Source organism: Branchiostoma lanceolatum, chromosome 5 (assembly GCF_035083965.1).
Source record: "Branchiostoma lanceolatum isolate klBraLanc5 chromosome 5, klBraLanc5.hap2, whole genome shotgun sequence".
Lineage (NCBI taxonomy): Eukaryota > Metazoa > Chordata > Leptocardii > Amphioxiformes > Branchiostomatidae > Branchiostoma > Branchiostoma lanceolatum.
The window spans coordinates 10,639,163-10,662,747 of record NC_089726.1 but is presented as its reverse complement, the minus strand read 5'-3'; the positions used below and the strand labels follow the sequence as shown (position 1 = coordinate 10,662,747).

At 42.3% G+C, this 23,585-nt stretch overlaps 1 protein-coding gene across 1 annotated transcript; it reads left to right on the top strand.

Moving 5' to 3' along the window:
- The first annotated feature begins 27 nt into the window (after nt 1-27).
- Nucleotides 28-21,574, top strand: LOC136435027 (NUAK family SNF1-like kinase 1). The gene is made up of 7 exons (XM_066428199.1): nt 28-513; nt 5,814-5,934; nt 15,748-15,899; nt 16,087-16,152; nt 16,415-16,534; nt 18,161-18,293; nt 18,639-21,574. Exons 1-7 carry the CDS (start codon nt 385-387, stop codon nt 19,613-19,615), a joined length of 1,698 nt encoding a protein of 565 aa, XP_066284296.1. The 5' UTR covers nt 28-384; the 3' UTR covers nt 19,616-21,574.
- The last annotated feature ends 2,011 nt before the right edge of the window (nt 21,575-23,585 follow it).

Below are 23,585 nucleotides of genomic sequence, written 5' to 3'. Positions count from 1 at the left end.
CTGAAGCTGGAATGTTTGCCCCTCCCCTTTCCGGTCGGACAGTGACGTTACCCGTGCCTGAAATAGCGCCGGGTCGGGACAACACGAGCAGACGGGACAGAGACACTGGGCAGGGCGGTCGGACTGGGTAACTGCCGTGATTCACTGTGTTTTGGGCCGACTGTGAAGCTTCCTTCAACACAGGATACCGTTAAAATCTGGACTGACGTTATCAGAGAGGCAGTACACCGCCCGGAGAGCTGGGGAGACCATGTCGCAATTTGGAGCACGCTGTTATCGATTTTAAACCACGAGAGAAATTCGGTTGTTTCGTACTCAGATGACGGCTTGGTGACGACTGTCAAGGTTTTGTGTGGACAATACACGTAGTTTTCTCGGACAGCCATGGAGACGGTGACTTCCTCGGGAGGACACCGGCACAACCTGAAGCAGAGGTTCTCGGTGCTTCAGAACCTGGGCCAGGGGACGTACGGGAAGGTCAAGCTGGCCGAGGAGAAGAAGAAGGGAAAGAAGGTGGGTGGTCGGTCGGCAAGCTTGCCACTGTGTCCAGGGGGAATACAAAGGACACAAATATTATCTCAACCTTTTAGAAATGCCTTACAAAATGCACGGATCTGTCTGTTTTCAGGATTCAATTATTGTTCGTAGTCCATTTGTTCATAATCGTAACAAATTGTAGTTGTAGTCGTGTAGCTAGTTTACTACATACGGAAAGGTAAGGCTTTAGTTGTTGGCTGTATTTATTTGTCCTCTCGATGCCAGAGTGAAAAGCTTACATTCCAGTATCCCCGGGGGACGTCTTGGCTTATTGACCACCAAATTGAAGCATGGATACACATTATATACGGGCCCTAAATACTCCGGTAACGAACCCACATTTTATTACCCGCTGATTGTGTTCAACGAGTAAGATTTGTGTACCCAGGTGTTGTAGGGAGGGCCTCAATAAACGAAACAACAAGGTGCGAAACACTCCAACAAAGGCCAATTGCTGCAATTACGCCCATCTTTCTCAGAAGTTTGATTACTGAGTCATTCAGTTTTTTAGGTTCTAATCAGGGCTCTAATGTAGGGCTTCTACAAGTGGTAAAAATATTTTTAGAAATCAGTGGGCGACAAAGCCCACTGTGTGTCATCAAGTGTATGATTAAATTATTTTTGATTGAGTGCATTTTAAAGATTTGTTGTAATCAAATGGTGACTTAATCATAAAGAATGCAGTTCAAACAGGAGAATATTTGTGGATTGTCCTCTTGATCAAAAGAAATTGAGGAATAGAAACTATGGAGTCGAAAGTTTTTGTAGGAAACATGATAACACAGGTAGCGATAGACCGTGTGTGTCAACAATGGTGGTTGTTGCGATGAGTAAACTCACCTGGTCTGAGTAAACAGGATTTTAGCGGGGAACTTCCTCGTCGAGAGGGACAGTTTCTGTCGAAAACTACCCTTCCCAACCAAAGCATGTTTATCCAGAGGAACTCCAAATCTACCTAGGTTTTCTGTACAAACATGATCAGTTTTCTGAAATTACAGTTGAACGAAACTTGTTTTTATGCCAAAGTCTAGAGTAGGAACTAAATATAAATCCATCGTGTTCTACAAACATAGATGTCACGCATCCCGACTAGCCCTTAGTTGTTGTTCCTGCTGTTACCAGCAACATTCTACCTTACCTAAAAACAAGGATGATGCATGCAAAAATGCAGTTACTAAAAGCATGTTTTCAAATTACAATCCTCTCTAAAAGTGTTTTGGAAAGGTAAGATTTGGGATAATGAATGTCTAAAGCCACCCAAGAATGCATGCACGATAATGTGATAAGCCTCTGGACCTACCAGATTGAAATCTTAATCCACAGATATATGTGATTTCACTTTTTAGAAAGATTGCATGACGTACTATTAGTGACAACTACCATGGCTACAGCTAACAATCCACAAATAGAATCCCTGAAAACATTGTGTGATTGGTGTTGACAAGAGTCTGTCTGCTACCAGTTTGCTGTAGCTGTATATCCCTTTGTGTGGTAGTTTGGACTTGGGATCACAGGCCGTTATTGCATTATGCCCTGTTAAAGAAGAAGTGTGACCCGTGTTTTCTCAGACAGCATTCCGCACATTCCCCATGTGTGAGGGGTGTTTGCCTAACCTGTACCTCTGTACTGTGTACCTGGACTCCCGCGCTTGCCACCAGACTGCTACCTAGCGACTACCTAGAGACAGGAAGGCACTGTCACACAAATATTGTAAATGTCGCTGCAACAAGTTTGCTCGGCTTGTCTGCCGATATGGTCGAGTGGTCAGCGCAAACGATCAGGTGGTTTAACTTTAACCTCTATATATGGTCATAGCGGAAAGCCACATGGTCTCAGTCGCCGATGCGTGTATCATCCCCCTCTCAGAAGCTGGAATTTGGGATGACGCATGTCACTCAAAGTGAAGATACACTGTTGTCCACCTAACAATGCTGAAGTTTGCTGATGTATTTAAAAGCTGTGTACATGCAAAACACCCCTTTCACACCTGCCATTGTGTGCATTGAGCAAATGCCTTCCAGTGATCTGTAGTGAACTGATGGTAGCTCTGTCCTTGTCCTTCTGTACATGTTGAAGTTGTTGTTGTTACCATAAATGCACTTTGCAGATCTGCCAACACTTACCCATGACCATCTCCCCCCCTCCTGCCCTCTGTAATCAGAAGTCCATGTTTTTGGCATACCATTCCACTGAAGGATTCTTCCATCTGGAAACAACTAGCCTTGGGGGGTTCATAAATAAGGTGACAACTGATGGAATCATGGGCGGGCCAACCACTTGTGTTCCAATGGTTTTGGGTTGCCCTCTTTTCGGTGAATTTTCATTTTATGTTTTTGGCAATTTCTCTCTACCAAGGCAGCTGTCCAAATACATTGTTCCACAGAAATGACATATTTCATGTGCAGAATTTTTGTATTACTTAATGAATAAAAAGCTTATTGAGCTACAGCTAGTTTTATGAAATATTTGAACTTCAATGTCATTCCTAGAGGGAATCAAATGGTTCACCCCTGAAGTTATATATCTCTGTCACCTTGGTCATGGGCATATTTGAAAGCTTCATGCCAAGTGGACAAGGTCACTTGTTTCCACCCACCCTCTACCTGAAAACAACAAGATACCAAGGAATTCTGCGCTGTTGTCTCACATGGACAAGACAGTGTTTGCTAAAGTCTGTGGCCTACAAGTTGTGACGTCTTTGGCGAGGTGGCTCGGAATCCCATCCACACAAGTGATGACAGGGTGGTGGCGTGTCCGGTGAAACTAGCAGTCATTGATGGATAGAATTAAACAATTATCAAGTGAATAAGAATTTCTCTCCTTAGGATGCCCTGATGTCATATTTTGTCGACACAGACTATGATGTACTTGTGAATTGTACTGTCCCAGACCAAGTAAAAGAACATGTAGGTTGTTACCAGATGGGGCTGTTTTAATTGGCCCTTAGCTAAAAAAAACTCTTCCTGTTGGAGGATATGGTCCAGCTGAGCTACACAGGCTTCCATCTGTTTTGTATACAACAAGACGATTTGGCACCAAACTAAGACGTTTTAGATCGTCCTTGAACTTGTGGAAGAGGAAAAGGAACAAATGTGCTGCTCCTTGATGGTTACATTCGCCCTAATGACCAATCTCTGGAAACAGGATGTGTTTTCTGGAACGGATGGAATGCAGGGTTGCCCCATCTCTGATTTCTGGGGAGATGGCAGACTTCCTCCTTTTCCTGGGAGGATGCTCTCTTCCCAAGGAACAAGATCGGAGAAGATGTGTTTTACTTTGAGAACAAATAATGAAAACAATACTCTCCAAGCAGAGCTAGGGGTTCGGCTGGTTTTTAACGTGTTTTTAGGCGTTTTTGTCATGCCTTCTACTTTGTCATCGTTTTTGTTGTGTCGCAAACCCAAGCTCTGCAGGCAGACGGAAGCTTCAATGCCTAATAAACCTAATCACTCCAACACATAACAAGCGTTTCACAAGTTAGTGCGAAGCGTGCCCGGCCAGGCACGGGATTCCCTCCCCACGCGCCACAGAATTTCCGGTCCAGTCTCACCATGGACATAATCCTCGGTCTATCGGTCGTGGCCATGTTCTTACGCTTCCCCTACTCCTTGGCTAACTGCAATTACTTTCGTATGAAAATAATAGCTCAACGTGCAGCCAAAGACATCTGGAGTTTACAAAGTCTCCACGATACTCAACTACGATCCAGGCCATTTGGGCCGTCGTACCAGAAGTGGGAGGATATCGTTGAATCTCAAAAAGTCTCTAAACTACTACCCACATATAACGTTACATACAAAACCGAATCAGGTCGCCATGTTGGAAAGTCGCTTCATGTCCGTCAGCAAATGACTTGCCTACCGTGACCGCACTTCATTTACACCATCCAAAAACCACCAAAGAACAAAGCACACAAAAATTTGTACAATCCTCTGGTGTCGTGGGGATTTTTTAGTCTCTGTTGGTAGCACTCCGTCGCCAATTTCGCTGGTGTTGTTGAAAGGTTCCGTCCAATCTGAACACAGCGAGCGCCGGCATTGGTAACCGCATGTAACGTAAACAAGGCACGTGTTCCCGTTCATAATCCATTTAACGATGCCTGAGATAATGATAATGATAATTACTAGTAATGCAGTTCAAGTTGATACGTAATACATATTTATTTTACATGTCTTGTTCATGCCTCATTGTATTTTTCTTGTGAGATTTCCAATGGAAATGTACGTTATGATGCTATCAATGATCATGCCGGCGTGGGATCGTGGACACCAGCCTGTCGCATGAATAGGGCAGTCAGCGGGGGACCGGCGCGGCCTGATGAATGCCGCTCTACATTTGCCGGATGTGTGATAATCCGGGGCAGTAAAATTGTTACCACTAATGATTATCTAATGGTTCTCGGGGAGGAGTACTGTCACCTTTTTTTCAATGGAAGTAAATAGGTTTGCCCCGCCCCGAGGTCAGTGCCGGCAGAGCTTGGGTTTGCGACACAACAAAAACGATGACAAAGTAGAAGGCATGACAAAAACGCCTAAAAACACGTTAAAAACCAGCCGAAACCCTAGCTCTGCTTGGAGAGTATGAAAACAAGACATAGTTTGGTCTAGCAGAATGCTTCGGTATTTTGGTAGTCCACTACTACTAGAGAAAGGTTGAAGGGTTAAACTTCAAGCTGAAACATTCCAGCTCAAGCTGCAAATCATTTTCAGACCATATTCTTTCTTGATCAGGTTTCTCCCCACCAAGTTGTTTAGTCTGCCCAGGCCAAGTTCAAGGAGAGCCAGATAAGAGGAGGCTTTGCCGGATGTAGTCTGAAACTGCTGGCTGCAACTTGATCTGGAGGAAGTTGACTAGTTGGCCCTTTCTTCCAGAAAATTGAAAGATATGTCAAAAATGTTTCATGGGCTTGTCTGACAGCGTCACAGTGGGGGGCCTAAGGGAAGAGAAGCTTTTAGTTGTTTTGTTTCACATCTAATTGGATTTGTCAGTTTTCAGATACCATGTTGAAATGTATCTCCTTAATTTCTACAAAATGTATGTGTTTGTATGCTGTTGAAGATGCATTTAATTTCATACATTCTTCTTCTGCTAGGTAGAGAAAGAGGCAACATCTAAGAAGTTGAAGTTTAAGAACTGTGTTTGAGAAATGTTTAAGGACAATTAAAGTCCACACAACCTCACAAGATCTCTTTGATGACATGTCTATATCTATAGGTAAAGGAGTCCGCCCTTTGTTGTTGATACTCACAGTTGTGTTTGTGTTATGTCCGCTTCAGGTTGCCATCAAGACCATCCGCAAAGACAAAGTCCGAGACAGCCAGGACATGGCACGGATCCGGAGAGAGATAGAGATCATGATGTCGCTCAAGCATCCTCACATCGTAGAGATATTGGAAGGTTAGTACGAACATTTTTTGTTAACCGTTTCGAGCGGAAGCTTTTCCGTACATGCCAGAATGAATTAGTCACCTGCAAGCTTCTAGGAAAGGTTTAAAAGCTGTTGAGATACATTATGTAAATATTATAAGTAACAGTTAACTTTTTGTGGAAAGATTTGAGTTTAGCCATCTGTTATTACAAACATGTAGAGAATAGTACGATTTCACTGCATAGAATTAGAAGTAGTTCAAGTACACTGACTCTAAAAATAAGAGGTCTGTGGGCCTGTAAAGGCGTTTCTATTTCCCCCTTCACTTTGTGATGGATTTGTTAAGTGTTGAGGCAGCTTGTTCCCGTTTATGTGCCATGGATGGGGTCAGGGGTGGGCCACTCCACTGGCTTGGCATCTGTCCATGCACACAAGGTTGTTTTCAACAGTGGAGGGGGTGCTGACAACATCTCACAGCTGCTGAGGTGCCAAGGACAAAGGACAGGAGTAGGGGGGTGGGGGGTGCTGCTGTCCACTTTGTGCTAAAGCAGACCTAACGAAGTAGGCATCAACAGTCAAAGGTTCAGGACAAAGTGCAGGCTTGTTGATACAAATGTAGACTCAGCATTGCCAAGTTGCTATCCACAGACATACGTGCAACCAATATTGATTTGTAGGCCTCTGTTTACATCTTGCCATCCTGGACTGGGGCCAAAGGTAAAAATAATCCTTCAGTGTCAGCCCCTTTTAGTTTGACTCTATTTCATGTCTTAACCTTGTAACATTTGTATATATACAGGGTATATATAGAAAGATAGTCAAGTCTGTGTTTTGGGGTTCTTGGCAATGCTTTAATAAAAATTGCGTTGGGGAAAAAAATTGCCAAGGTGGTTTATCATATCATGAAGTGTCAGACACCTTGTTTGGTGTTTACATAGATGGGCTGCCAACAAAGAGGCGTTTCGACCTGTGTCCTTTTGCGTGGGAACTAGGACACTCTTTAGTTATGTGTACAAGTGTGACTGTTATCTTACCAACCCCTCCCCTCCACCTGCATTGTGTGGAAGGACATATACCTTTCATATGATGCAGGTGGATATCCATTCTCTATAGTGTCGACCTGCGTCATTCTCATCAAGGATTTTTACAACACATATGGAAAGGGATAGGGACATCCGTAATGCTTCTCTAGTGCCTGTTTCGGTGTTATTATGGCCATTCTCAGCAAATATGCAGAATATTTGGGTCAATAACAGTCATGTGACAACAGTTACCCGACCCTGTAATTGGCAGTACACAGTCGATGAATGGATAACAAGGGAGCTCGTTTATTGCCACTGTAAAATAACCATCATTATTCAAGATTTCTGCACTGGCTTCCTAATTAATTAGGATCAACAGTCACTTATGAGTGTCATCAATTCAGTTTTGTTGATAGCTAAAATGTATCATGGGCTAAATACTTGGATATCAGCTGCATTTGTCATACACAACATTCTTCAGTCAAGCTGTTGTGAAATTGAAAATGCAAGTCAGGGGAATAGGGAGTAGCCTCCGTTGCAGGCTCTGACGCGGCTTTTTTGGGGGGCAAAATAATATGTTTTGCAGCCAGCCCGTAACCATCACCCAACCCTGTAACTAAACTACGCACAAAAAGTTTGGAAACTTTACTTTGGTTGATCATATTTCCGTTGTTTCTTAATCAATTTCAATGCATTATATATCGTTAGAAAGCCTGTGTAATTTTCTTTCCTATGATACCCAACTCATTATAATTGCAATCTCATGGAGCGAGCACCAGGCCTGCTTACGCGAGTGGGTTGTAGAAAAAAAGTGCCCAAATTTCCATGCTAGTGCCAAACACTCAGCGCAGCTCCAAACCCATTTGTGGTGGTGTTGTCCACATCGTGAATGGAACAGTGTGTGGAGGAATGTTATGTTCACAGCTAAAGATAAGAGTAGATTTATTTAGACTGTTGGATGGGTAAATGAAAGTGTGGGCAACGAGGAGAACCCTACGCTGACTGTTGCACAGATAGACTGATTGTTTTGTTGGAGTCAGTGTCATAGTGTGGGGCAGTACAACGTTAACTGTCAGACGAGAAACCAGGCTAATCATCCTAAGCAACCTCGATGTGTCAAGACATAGAGACACCTTTCTCAATCCAGTCACATTTCCAAGATCCTTTCCTCTACATTATGCAAGATCTGAAAGATGATGGTGCGCGTCCATACAGAATGAGAGCCATTTCAAAGCACCTGCAGGCAGGATGCAGGAATACAGAGGATAGAATGGCCCTCCTGCAGCACAGATCTCAACACAATTGAACACAGTCTTAGACTCTGTGATCACTGATCAGCTTGGGCGAGCTGTGCATGCAAGAATGATCAACAGAACAACACTGGTCGACCTGCGAAGACTCCTTGTGGAAGAATAGCCAGGGGCCGCGCGAGGAGGATGTGGCGGGTGACAAGCATGAGGAGGATGTGCCGGGCTGTGGTGACAGCGCATGGCTTGTGTACTCAGTATTAAGCCACCTTCATCATAACTGAGGCTCCTTTACGCATTTTTTGTATGAATAAAGACTATCCTTGGCTTTCATATTGATGTGTTTTGTTGCTTTAAGTTTCATATTACTCTCGTACAAAAGCCACGTGCTACCAGCAAAAGAAAAAATACTGAATTGCGCGTTTGACATTAGTAGGGTAATCTGGGCACTTTTTTTATGTGACCTGCTGGCATAAGCAGGTCTGGTGCTCGTTCCATTTATTTACAACCATATAAAGTTTGGTATCATGGGAAAGTAAATCACACAAGCTTTGTAATGATATGTAAATCATTGAAATTGATCAAGAAACAACGGAGATATGATCGACCAAAGTTATGTTTCCAAACTTTTTGTGCGTAGTTTATTATTAGTTACAGGGTTGGGTGATGGTTACGGGCTGGCTGCAAAACATATTATTTTGCCCCCCAAAAAAGCCGCGTCAGAGCCTGCAACGGAGGCTAAATAGGGAGAGGGGGCTGGAATATGGTCAGCTCACAAGTACTATCTGTGAATCTGTTTGATACCAACACTAATCAAGTAAATTGCCATGGAGATTAATACTGAAGTTTTCATTGTCTTGTCGATGTAAATAACATTACATTTCTACACTGGAAAGATACAATCTTAGTCACTGGTATGTGAGCAGCATAACTGCTGGCAATCAGTGCTTTATGTAGGTCACTTCATGGTCTTGAATACTAATCACCAGCAATTTCAGCTGTCAGCAATTATTGATGTCCGCATTTGCCATCACTTATTGAGACTTGAGTTTAAATTTATTGTAGTGAAGCAAATTGGGATTTAGGGCCCAAAGCTTGACCTAAATGCATGCATACCTGCTGTTGGTAGGTACCAAAAGTATCCATCACTCTTATCTCTGAGAGGAGAGCTCGAAACTTTTTTTCTCTGTCTTCTGCTAACCCGTCCAGCCCATTTTCCTTAGGCCCCAAATGCTAATGGTATATTTAGAATGTTATATTCTGGACAGGCCTGGAAAGCATGTGTGCAAGATTTAACAAGAAGTGACATTCACCTTTGTGAGAAGAAGCCATTCAGTCAATGCCAAAACAGTGTTGTTTATCTTTGATACGTTGATGAAGGTTAGACATCCAGGTAATAAGATACGCCAAAAATAATTACTCAAGCAAATCTTATCCAGTTGCTTGAGTAATTATTTTTGGAGTATTGTTTATCATCAAGTGACAGAACCTGCAACTTGTAGCATGCCGGTTGTTCATGCCCCAGGGTTTAGGTGTGGTGTCTAACATTTAGACAACAGCTCCAGGGTCACCATAACCTGACTTCTTTTTTCTTGTGGTCTCTTTTTAGAGGTTTGTGGGGCACACAGTATGTTAGAACTTTGTCAGGGATTTGTCTTGGTGTCAGTTGTTAATGATTTCAGGTTCAGGCTTCATGTTCAACTGTTCAGTGTCCATAGCAGAATTTCAGCAGCTGACTTTCAGTGTCCCGACACAATATACGATATACCTTTCCCAGGCAAGTGAAGTTGGGGAGCGGCAAAAGCTGATGTGGCTGGATTTCAACCTTTAATACCGTTCATACATTACGTCATAAGGTTATAGTATCTTTACTTTGGTATGCCCACCAACCATAGAAGTCATGAATGTTGATCGTCCTGCAGGACTTTTATACCTAGAAGGCAGAAGAAAAGCTCGACCATTATTTGGTCAATGACCCCTAAGCATACCTATTCTCCTTTACAACACATTACTTGCCCAGCCCTCCCACCTGGGGCTATTGTTCTGCCCAGACATGTTTTCCCTCTATTCTGCCTCCTATTGTCCCTACATCTGGGCACAATGTCGCCTGTGTGGCACGGCAGAAGGGGACACCCGAGGGTCGCACACGACACAAACAACCCCCCAAGTTCAGCACGCAGTCCCCTCGCCTCCGCGACCTTGTCACCTTGGTTTGCTTCCGTACACAAACAAGTGGGGGGTATTTGTTTTGAGGAGATGTCAATGGCGCTGAAACCTGAGGAAGAATGGCCTGTTTGCTCAGCGAGGTAACTGAAGCTAGCCCTAGGAATGCCAAGTTTTTGTTCAAATGGACCGTAAGAATGGGTTGAGAGTACCCCGGTATTTGTCTAGTCCGCTAATGTTACCACCGTAGCGCCACAGGCATTGCCAACAGGGCACCCTGCCAGTGAATGAATAACTGCTAGCTGAATACAAAGCTGTCTGTATTTATTAGGCTTGACCAAAGAGAGTCCTTTAATTTGTACTGAATGGGAAATAGCAGTGTACACGCAGACAACAGACCAGACCGTTTTGCCTTTGCAGTACCAGCCAGCTGAAGTTTAGTGAAGCCATGACAAAATATACATTTTGTTTTTCAAAACTGAAATCTGTAGGTGTTTACTTTAACCGAGTGCATAATGGCAAAGGAATGTTAGTCTCTACTTTTTGAACAAGAATGGACCTGACTTTAGTGTATGCTTTTAGGTAGAGGGGATTAACGTGTCTGGGTTAATGATTAAGTGTTGGCAGGCATGGTGGACACCTTTTTGACCTTGCCTTGTCATACCCTGAGACAAATAAACTTGATAGACGACAAGTGTGTGGAGCTGCCCAGAGGTCGTTTGCTCAACCCCCTCACCTAGTGGAAATTTTGTGATGTGGGAATGAATCACTATACTCAATGATGATTGTACTTCACTGTGCCCTTCACTAATTAAAGGAAAGCTACACAAAAAATTGAAAATCCTTCTATGCTATGCTTAATTTATTCTAAAGTGAAATTCTTACTTCAAGTTGTTTCACATTAGTCCGTCATAGTTCTGAGATTTTCCACAGTTTGCAACTTATGCCGTGCTGACGCCTTCTCGCCTGGTAATTGAATTATATGACGTCAGTGTTTCAAATTTTTCACCTGATGATTGTATTATATGACGTCAGTGTTCTAAAATTCAATCATCAGGTGAAAAATTTGAAACACTGACGTCATATAATTCAATTATCAGGCGAGAAGGCGTCAGCATGGCATAAGTTGCAAACTGTGGAACTTGTGTGAAACAACTTGAAGTAAGAATTTGACTTTGGAATATATTAAGCATAGCATAGAAGGATTTTCAATTTTTTGTGTAGCTTTCCTTTAAAGTGTGGGCATGAATACATGAATGTTTTCTGAATTGATTAGATTCGGAATCATTCCTTGATTGTTCTTAGTCGAAAGAAGGATGGTTTGTAAGGTGTAAAAATAACTATTGATTTGTGTGAATTCCTCCAGTTATGCTTGCTTTGGCCTGGTAACGATTATTTTTCTGACCTCTAAAGCGCCACTTGTCTGCATTCACACCTGCCACTAGCATGACTTGTGGCCCTAAGAACTGGTAAGGTACATTTGGCATACCTGAGTGTCTGGAGTAACACTTGGTGGGAAGACTATGGACCCAACACCTGTGTGACAAACAGACCTGGCCACTTAGATGGGTCATGCCAAGTATGTGTGGTATGCCGGCTTATCAGGACCTGTATCTGCTGAGCATTCTATTGTCCTTCTTCCAGTATGATGTATTCCAGATAGACGGTTTTATTGCTGGCGACAGCACATGTTAGGCAGAGGAGATACAGGTTGCTGTTTCATGGTACCACCCTTGCATTTAGTCTCCAAGCAGACCCAACGGTTGCAAAGACCGTATCCAACTGGCAGAAGGAGTTTTTATAGCAACCTACGGTGCCTGACAAGTCCCTGGCTGATGGGAGCTTCTCTGGCTAGCTTGTTCGATTTTAGCACAGTGGAGATCTGCTTGGAGATTACCTTGCATTCACCCCTTCCATTAGACGTAGAGTAGGCAAGTTGGTTATGTTCATGGATAATTATCCTAAAAGGCACAGTACATCATGCATACTAATGGTTTTTGATAGGTGAATGTGAAACTTGGGACTTAATACTACCATCAGGGTAGGCATGATATTGCAGGGTTGCACTTGTATCATGTGTATGCAAGGACGTTATATTATGTGATGTAAATATGAATTTAAGAAACAGATTCCAGCCATAGCTGAAAGGAGCAGAAAGAGTTGAATATTGAATAGATATATTTGAGGTTATGCCAAAATAGAATGTTGAGAGCAGGCCCAACAGACACCTGTACAAATTAGTCTAGACCTATTCATTTGTCAAAGGATGAAAAGGAAAACCTTTATGGCTGGGAGACTGTTATGGGTGATATGATAGATTGGTATTCTATTCCAATCTGTGGATTATTTATGGAGTTATTTTGCAGTTTTCTTCATCCAAACAACCTTTTGTGTTTACAAAATGGATTGACGGATCGACACACAGATGATGCAAGTCATCTACAAAGCCACTTGGCTGTCTGTATCCTCATCCATAATTCACAAGGAAACATTACAGGATTCAGACTGACATAGAAGTCTACTAAGCAGCGGGAGGTTTAGATAAAGAACAAGCAGGTCCTTTTGCAATTTTGGAAGGCAAATAAAGGCTGCCTTGTTGGGCGGACAATTCAGCACTTGTTCTAGAGAACAGAATGAATATGGAGCTTCTGTAATTACAGCTAAGTCAGACATCATGCATCCTGTGAGATGGAAAAAGGGGAAGTGCTCAAAACATTAAGATGCCTGAAGATCCCAGAAGTCTACAGCGCTTCAGTAGAACAGTTGAAGCTATATGCTGACTCCAGCTGCGGAGTGTTGGGTTAATGATGTGCGGGGTACCTGAGTGGGTTGGGACAAAGGCTGGAATGTTACCATTGTATGAATCACAAAGGCGGCAGTCATGATCTCATTTACTACCTGATTAGACCCACGTCTCGTCAGGAATGTCATCGTTTGTGGATCGTCCAATTTGCCAGCCTTGGGATATGACAAGACCCCTAGACCTCTTTTTATTAATTAGTCGGCCTTTTAACCTAAGTAAGGTAAAATTAAGGTGGAGACTGGAGACACTGGTGACAGGTGTCATCGTGTGAAAGAATGTTCAAAATCACCTTTCACTCAGTCAAGGAGAGGTCCCACCTGCTGATAGGTCATGTTCTCCCTACCTTCTCATCATTTTAAGATTACACTTTGTCCTTTATCAGAAGCATCCTCCTCTTTGAATAGTCGTCCTATTTTATCACAATGCAGGGAAACATTAGTATCTAGTATGCCTTACCTTTTGGGAGTGTCAAATAAAGAGAAAATATTTGCAGCCTATTTAAAGCTTATCATTGTTACTTGTAACTGAGACAAACAAAAGTGCACCTTGTTCCAATTTTCAGGCAATCCCCTTCAAATCCTATTTTCTTGTCTGCCCCCCAAAGGATTAAAGTTAATCAAACTTTAAATCCCTTTTCCCCATCCAATGCTCTTATCTTGGGTGGAACCCAGTTGTGTGCAAGGGGAGCAAAAAGGTTACATCCCAATTTCATGTAGGGGGGAGCTCTCACCTGGGGTCAAATTCCTGCTGGTGCTTCAAAGAATTCTTGGGGAGATTTCCGTACCAGACTGCCTGGGGGTAATGGCCGTTTTCCCCCACCACGTCTCAAGTGGAAGGCATGGGCGGAGATCGAGGCAGGTGCAGGCTTATCAGTTAAGCCTCTTATACTCTTGGCCTTGTCAGCATATGCTAAACACATGGGGGCGCTATCTTCTCTCATAAAAGAAATAAGCTGTTCACAGAGAAATAATAAAACTTAAAAGGAAGTGGGATAAACACAGGCACTGGGGGAAGTTTATCAAACTTAAGATTCTACAAGACAAAGATAAGACTTCAAAGCATCTCCCTGAAAGACACTGAAAGCAGTAATTGTAAAGGTTAACCTTTTGAACTTGATCTAGGAGGAGAAACACCACTCCAGATGGTGACATTGCCCACTTGGTGCTAATGCATGTTTATACTGGTGGTCAAGCTCCTTACTGGAGACGGCTAGTCTGGTACACTGTGGTGGGCTTCATGTGTAGTTTACCTGTTTCAGTACAACAACACAAGTAGAACCTACACTCCTGTGGTCACAAAAACTGCAAACTTTAAATTTATGATCGTTGCATTGACGCATTGTGTAAGGAAGGTCAATGAACCACAAACTGTTAATTGGTAGGTGTATGTGAATCAGTATCTTTGCGATTTGGGAATCGTCTTTTTTTACTTGCTTATAATTATGGCAAGCCTGATGATTGTTCGACACTTGGTCAGATATTATGATATATCTAATGTCCATGATCCAGATGAACATGGATGAAAGTTGCTGCCTGACTGTCTTCTGAATTCAAAACTTACTACTCAAAGGATCTTTATAAACTGATCTGAAGAGTTAAAAATTACAGAAAACAGGGTTCATCTCTATGTTTCTACCATGTGTTTATCAGTAACACATTCAGTAAGTTTCTTTAAAAGTGTGTAAGTATTATTTTGTGTATAGATTAATTTTATTTAGAAAGTGCCTGCTGACCCATGTACCTTACATGTGCCTGCTCCTAGTCCTACAATGGAGCCAGGTCGTCTGACGGAGTTCCTGGCAAAAACATGTTTACTCACTCACCATTGTTCCAACCTTATTCCATTCACATTTATCAAAAGTGGGCAAATGTATTGACAGGTTAATTTTGAGAGATTACTTAGGCTTTCTGGGTAGAAGTCTGCAGCTGGGCAATTAGTTGGTACACAGGCTCTGTGAAGTGCACTTGTTTTGCACTTGCACCAATCGTTTCCTTGTTGTCTGAAGAAGTCATGACTGCAGCATGTTTGTAGAGGCGAATGCTGTAAATCTTAAGTCAGTTGCCGCTCCTTGACAACAGAATTATGTACCCATAATGGTTGAACAATTTGCTTCGTTCTCGTTTCATAACTAGTGAATGGATGGCGGGAAAACGTTAAGTAAGGTTGAAGCAGTTAAACAATTTGTTTCCCCTTGTTTTTACAGCCATTATGTAACATCATGTCCTTGGTGTTTGACAAAAACAATCTGGCTACAGGTCAAAGACCTCTCTTATATAGCACCTACTATATATCCCTAAATAGATAGAATTTTAGAAAAAGCTTGAAACGAAAAATATTATGAAGGCACTTGAAAGTACGCAATCCATTCTGCTTTACGTTCAAACACCTCTTATTAAGGCTAGACTTGCAAGAATCTTATCACTTAATCCAACTTGCCAAGTACAGTAGTGAGATTTTACTGTTGAGATTAATTACTTTTCAGAGGATGTGGAAAAAGTGTCTGTTTTCAGAAAGAGTTTGGCATGCCACTACCCAACTTTTAAAAAGCAGCCATACAAAACTTTTTCATACACATTTTGAATGTATATTTCATGTTGTGTTTTGCAGTGTTTGAGAACAAGGAGAAGATCGTGCTGGTGATGGAGTTTGCAGCAGGAGGGGAGCTGTACGATTACATCAGCGAACGACAGAGACTGACGGAGACCGAAGCTCGCAGAATCTTCAGGCAAATCGTCTCAGCTGTCAACTATTGCCACAAGGTAAGAAGAAGAAAAGTAACTTTTTATTTTAAGTCATTACCTCAAATGTGTATTTCTCTATTGTTACCTTCTTATAACATGTGTATATCAATGATCTTTAGCTACACAATTGCATGTGTGAGATGATACCTGTATGTGTGTAGGCACTCTTTCTCACTGTTATGTTGTTGTTCTGTTTGTTTTGCAGAATGGTGTGGTTCACCGTGACCTGAAACTGGAGAACCTCCTTCTTGACCAGCAGAACAGAGTCAAGGTCAGTTCACAACCTTCACAGACACCTTTTAGATCATCATAATGACTCAAAGAGAACAGGCAACAGAGCTTGTTTTTCAACCTGACATGATTGAAATATTGCTCTCAAAGTTAAGTGCAATAAGCAAAATGGAAAAAGAGGTTCCCAAAGTATAGTACTTTTAGTAAAGTAGTAAAGTATTTGTACTTTTTGTTGCTAACTACAATGCTCTGAGCCACAGTTGCTGTAGTTTCCTAACCCCCACACTTTTGTTGTTCCACAGATTGCAGACTTTGGCCTGTCCAACATGTACAGCCATGACAAGTTGCTGAAGACGTTCTGCGGCAGTCCGCTCTACGCTTCACCTGAAATCGTCAACGGCAAGCCATACCACGGTCCAGAGGTGAGATGCTTTACTTGCTTCTGTATTATGTACAGTGTTTAACAGGAAGTGATACAACATCATTTTTCACCAACATAAACCAAAGTGGTTGTGTTGTCAATGTTGTCCCAGAAAGATTTTTATAACCAGACAGATCTTCGGTACCAAAGCTAACTTAAAACTGTAGTATCTGAGATCTTGTGCGCAGTTCTCTAGCTTTAGGAACATTCCCACTTTCAAAAGTGATGGATTATTATATTTACTGGTTTAGACATTTATGTGTTAATGGCTTGAGCACTCTCGTAGCAGGGATGAAAGTTCCAGAGTGACTTTGTGATGTTCTAATTTGTTATGCACAGATCCTAATCCTACTGGGATGATTATTATCCAAGTCATTAGCACTAATGGAGCCATTGGAAGGGCTCTACTTTGAGTTTATTCCCTGGAGTGCCTGTTTGTGGGATTAGAGTTAACACTTGCCAGTCATCAAGAGAAAGACTGAAAACGCTGAGGTACTATAGTTTGGTCAGACTGTCTGAGAGTGTTGTGTTCAAGGAGTTACAGCTTATTCAGAGCCTTATTATTAACCATGAATATTTGATCCAAATCTTTGGCATTCCTTTCAACATAGAACAGGACACTTCTCTCTTCTCAACTTTCGTTGATGACACAACGGAGGAAATTTGCAGCTGCAGTGGGGGTCTCATAACCACATCATATTTCATGCCTCCCATTGAGTCCTTCACCATCATGTGTCCATTGGGAATCAATGTCAAAAGCACTGCTAATCCTGAGCACTAGTCATTCATCAGGGAGTCCTGACCTGAAATTTCCTGGCTGCATGGCCCATGTGTGTGCAGGGGGACACTGTAACTTGTCCCATGTGCTTGACCCAGGAGTCCCCGTAGGAATGCGGTGTTTGGGTCGGATTGCATGGCGTACAGGCTGGAGAGAATGCGCGGCTGGACTAGGGTTACATGTAGCGCAAACACCAGCTTGGCAGCGTACAAAGTGTTTATGGCTACCAACAAGCAGTAAGAACTTGCTTACAGCAGGAACAATGGAGAAAGACACAAGGGAAGGGATGGGGCCCTTCTTACTCTTCATCCTTCCCAGTAGTTTTGACAACTGGACAGTGTTAGTAGCCGTTGCCAGGACGTTGTTAGTTTCCATTGCTTGCAGTATCCTGGAGCCAGCAGGATGAGATGCCCCACCCTCCCCTGTGGAGAGTACTTAACATGAGAGTACTGGGCTATTTCTATTGACATGACTCAGACCAGCACATCTGCCACCCCTCTTATATATCAAACATGAGAATATGTCCTGAAACAGTTACCAGAAATTAAACTGAACAGCATAGCTGAGATAAGTTAAATGTGTTGCAATTTGTCTGCTGTTGTACCTTCTAATTGGAAAAGGCAACTGAGTCCTGGTAAAGTTTGATGTACAGTGTGTTCTGTGGGTGTTTCATTGTATATTTATAAGACAATCATGCATTAGAATTTCACAAGAGGAAATTTGAGCACTCAGTGAGTCACTAGTATTGAATTTTACTCATGTTTGCAATAAATGATGATTTAAAGATTTAAACTAATCTTGGTGGACACCTACATGTATCTAATATGTGTTGTTTATCATCATTCTCAGGTGGACTGTTGGAGCCTGGGGGTTGTGCTGTACGCGCTGGTGTACGGGACCATGCCGTTTGACGGCAGTGACTTCGGCTCCCTGACCCAGCAGATCTCCAGGGCTCAGTACTTTGAACCGTCCCAACCCTCGGGTACATGTACTGCCTTTGTGTTCCTATGTTTTATGGAATTAGATTTAGAGCTGATTAAAACTGTTTGGAATATCATCATGTTGTGACATTACTATTAATTCCACCAACTGCCATCTACATCAGCTTCTAATCTTCTTGATTTTATTGATGAGATTCATCGGTAGATTAACCCTTCGGAAGTGTTATTTTTCACTGTCACTTTTAATTTTATAATCTGCCTATGAATTAAGGGTTAAACACTACTCTGTAGGTTCATTAGCATTAGATAAGTTCAGTCATCCAGACTTGTCTTCTTGATTAGGTCATTTCTTAAATCTCACTTTGTTCACGCCATCCCCCCTACAGATGCTGCGGGCCTGATCCGCTGGTGTCTCACGGTGAACCCGAAGCGGAGAGCCACCATCGACGACATCAGGCACCACTGGTGGGTGTGTGCGGAGTACGAGGAGGAGAAGCCCATGAAGGAGAGTTCCCCCATCAGCCAGTCCCTCCCCAACTCCCAGTCCAACTGGATCGAGGAGGCCCGGCAGGACTTCAACGTCAGCCTCAAGCTGTCGGAGCAGCCGTGGAGGAACAACCATGCTGCTCCCGAGAGGAACATCAAGTGCAATGACCTTCATGTGAACGTCAAGAACATGAAGTCTCGGATCCCCCGGCCCGTCAGGACTGTGTTGCCGCCCAAACCAAAGAAGGGGATCCTGAAGAACCCAGGAACCGACTCACCCACCTTGTCCGTGAAGTCTACGCCAGGGAGTAAACCCCGGAGTCTGGCGACTCCCGCTCGCAAAGCGCTGAGGAAGAACCGTGAGTCGGGGTACTACTCCTCGCCCGAGAGGAGCGAGTCAGCGGACGGCCTCCAGAAAGGCTCCAACAAGAAACCATCCCTAGTGCAGAGCAAAAACGGTGCAAAACCGAAGGGAATTCTGAAAAAGAACGGCAAGTACTCCAGCGCCCCCAACACCGGGGAGTTTAGTAAGGTTAAAGACGTTGCAAACCGGCCCGCGAGTGCAGAGGGTTGTTTATCGGACAAGAGCGAGACTGACAACAGGCCATCCAGTACGTACAGCGAAGAGAGTTTATTGTCAGATGAGTCGTTTGACATTCTCAGTCCAGGTTCAGGTCCGCCGTCGTCGGAAACCCTGGACATGGACGAGGACGGTGAGGACAACACGTGGAGGCTGTGTCAGGACGAGTTTGAGTTCCACAGCCCCAGACAGGACTCTCCCCTGACGAAAAGCAACAGTCGCTTTGGGCACGAGCTCGAGGAACTCTACCAGCAAGCGTTGGACATATGTAAGACGATAGGGGACAAAACAACATGATTCTTGTCCACTTGGCAAGAGACAGAGACTTGTGGAAAATGGAGGACAGAGTTTGGTTGTCTAAAATCAGTTAAAGTGTCTTAAAAATGTGCAACCTAAGCCGCGACAGCCCTTAAGATTGTGGCTGACCAGCTTATTGTGATTGAAATATGAAGTCACTTGAATAGACTACTTAACATGACATTTGAGACATCAGTTCTCTACCATTTGTGCATGACATATGGAGGTTGCTTTGTTAAATGACCTTGTCTTAGCCATGGTTGAACAGTAGTAGATTTTCTACATGATATACATGTATGTACCCATGACATTAGTGTCCATACTGACATGTACAGTTCCATCATACTCCCAAGAAGAGAGATACCATAAATCTAACACAGTTTAGAATTCTGACCTTTCACACACAAATAGTCAGCTTCATTAGGCCTACATGTTGAAAATGTACTTTCAGAAACAAGGGGAGGATGCCATGAAATGTGGATGTAATAAGAATATTTTTTAAGAAATGACAACTGTAGTCCTTCACAATTACATGTGTACCTCCCAACTACGACAGCTTTGTTAGAATTGCTTAGATATGTAAAAGAAATCAGATGGAACACAAACATGCAGATACCTCAAAAAGTGACCTACAATTTGAAAGTTTCAAAAGTATCAGAAATTCGGTTTGAGTAAGGAGATTGAAGATGCGGATGGTCTCCTACTTTCTTTCTTGAGTAGATAATGAATCACCCCTGTCATCATGGTTAATGCTAATTTGATTAGGTTTTGTCTAATGTAATTTGTTGCCTTCCATAAACTTATTTGTGTGCAAATGTGGGCGGTGTGTCACGCCACAGTGCTAAGTTGTCAAAATCTTCCTAATTGTGAGAAACGGAGCATTAGATGCCCGCATTCAGTTGCAACATGATGTTCTGTTTAATGTTTTTTTGTCAATACTTGTGTTGAAAAGATGTCTACAGTTAAAGCTGTAGTTGTTTATCCGTACAAAGAATTCTGCTGTAAGAAGATCCTAAAGATTTGAAAACATTTATTTAAAAGTTCATTCCAGCCTTATGTTGACTTTCTGGTTATAAACCAAGAGATTGAACTTGACAGTGTTGCATTGTGTTGGTCATGTAGGAAACCAAGTCAGGCAGTGCAGGTGCTAGATTGAAATTGTTTTTTTCGTGAAAAAAAAGTTGAAACAGAAGAGAGTGATACTCCATTTGCCATTTTTTCAATACGGTCTCCACAAATTTACAAAAGGTTGTCATTTATGATGCTTTATATTGTTCTTATTAAGATGTCACCACATGCAAGCTTGTGAGTTGAAGGTGTGAACAGTTCACTTGCTATTAGCCACCAAAACATAGCAGTCTGTCAGTATGTTTGACTGTCAGCATGTATGTGACCAAACATTCCTGACTGGCTATTTCCTGTGTAAGAGTCATCTGTCAGTCATCCAGGTCAGAGGTCAGGTTCCAGATGGAACACCAGCGGAGATCTGGTTCTGGCAGGGTGCGGCAGCTGACTCTTGTCCAGATTTTGGTCACAGGCAACTCACCAAGATTGTTGGAGTCATAACTCTGGATATTCTGTGGTGACACTTGTTACATTTTACAATGTGTATCATTAGCAACGAATTTATGGTACTCGGCAATCTACATGACTTTTCAGATGTGGCACTGTGACTACTGGTAAAATACTGTTCAACTATGAAAATTGGTATTTATGTTTTCAATGAGCCATGATGGTTTACATTGTGCTTGTTATTTATGTTGGAGAAAATTGATTGTTAAGATTTAAGGGGGCATGTTTCCTCTTCAGAAGAGGTGAAACTGTGACCCGCAATTTGTGCTTGTTTATTTGTTCTGCTAAGAATGTGTAAGATATACTTGTGTTGCAGAAATTATACACCTAACATTCCCAGGCAAAGGCTTCTGGCTATCCATAAATAAACAAAATGATTCTGTTGAACACTCCAGTCTTTGTTTTATCTTGTAGTCAGTTTTCTGTGTTTGATAACTGTAACATTATGTAGACCTAGGTCAAGTTTCAGTCACTGTTCAATAAACATTGTGAATACCAACAAGGCAAACTTATGCCCTATGAAAATGTTAAGGGATACGTCATGGAAAGGTTTTCTTTTTGGAGGGTGGAATGGCTAAATTTTACAGTTTTGTTTCAAAAACATACAGCAGTGTGCAAAGGTAAATGAACTTTACTTTTCCCACCAAGCCATTGAAATTCACAGCAGTAAAGATAAGGCAATTTACTGTACTTTATCTGCAAGGCCAGCCGGAAGGGCTCCAGCAGGCCAAACCGTATCATTTGTCTAAGAACTTTGATGTGTATGGAGACAAGAATGGTCAGTGCCAAATTTCCATTGGAAGACTGCCTCAGATAAAGTCACACACCAGTGATCACCAGTCACTTGGAATTATGCACATTGAGCATGCTTGTACATCATTAAAAAGCTTTACTTGGATATAGACTACAAAATGTACATTGCAGCTGACAGTAATCAACTTCTATTATTAAAATTCAAGGTTTGTGGGTCTAAATTTGGTTACAGGGGCAAAAACATTAGATTGTGGCAGTGATGTCGGCAGTAACCTTGAATTTCAATCCAATCACCCTGGCCTTAACTGATGAGGTCATTGTTTTCCTCTCATCCCAAGGTCATTTGGCTCTTATACAAGGTCATGTCTCTACTGGGCATCAGATGATGACATGGAACATCTACAAACAACATTGGGTTAACAAGGAACATGAAAGTAAGGTTCTAATTTAGCTGAATCAACTGCCTTTCATAGGTTAAATTAAAGCAAGCATGAGAATGTGTCCTCTACTAAAATACTGACTAATAGTTGAACTTTTGCAGGTCATGGAATTACAGTGCGGGTTGTGAATGTGTCGTGACTCATAAAACTGCGCTATATCTCTTTCAACCTAAAGAACGGTCCAAATTGATTAGGACCATCATCAACCCACAGTCTATAAACCATTACAACTAAAGTTGTGACAGTTGCAACACACCTTAGCTAGGGAACATGTCCCATATGCATTGTATCTGTGGTCATAATCTGGTTTATAGATTTATCTTTCTAGATTCTTAGAAGTTTTTGGAAGTAGCAGACAATGGGTCTCCTTCTGGTGGGGTAAAGAACAACAAGTGCCAGGCAGATACTTCCTTTTCTTAAAATCATGCCTTTCTAGGTTAGCTTTGCAATAATGCCAATTTTCTATCTTCGTGAGAAACAGAGGGCTCAGCGACATAACCAGTGAAATACACACTACAGTGGAATGCATCACTTGTTTGGCTTGACTTTGAAATCCTTCCAATGGCAATAAACAGAAGGTGCACCTGTTCTGCACAAGTTTAAACAGACCCTTTCCATGTCACCGAGCTTACATTTCCCACGGCATCATGGATAATTCATCACCAGTTTTCAGTTAACATAAGGCAAACATTTACTTTTAAGTAATCATCAGAAATATACTGTTAAGATACATTTAGTTATGAACCCTGCGAGTCTGACTGAAATCCAAACTTGGAAAGAACTCTTGAGAAGAAAGAAATATTTCTGATGAAAATTTTTTCTCATCTGCTTGTCATATGTATCGGGTTTTGTCTGCCTGCCCTCCGAAAGGCAGTTGTATCATTAACTCATTTTCACACCTATTCAGGTAGATTTATTAACCCTGACATGAATGGTCCTACCTGTTACACCAACAGGTGAGTCTATTCAGGTGAGGTGGTCATCTTACCTGAACAGGTGTGTGAAGGAATGGATCCAGTAACAAGACCTGACAGAGAGAAGGTGAGGGTAAACTTATATACTTCACCGAGGTTAGAGAATGGAACACATTCCTGAGAAAGGTTTTCAACATCTGAACACAAAGCTAAATGTTCAATTGGTACACTACCATTCGATCAAGCAGGCTTTGGCAGTATTCTTGTCATAGATCAAAAGCGTCCTCTTTC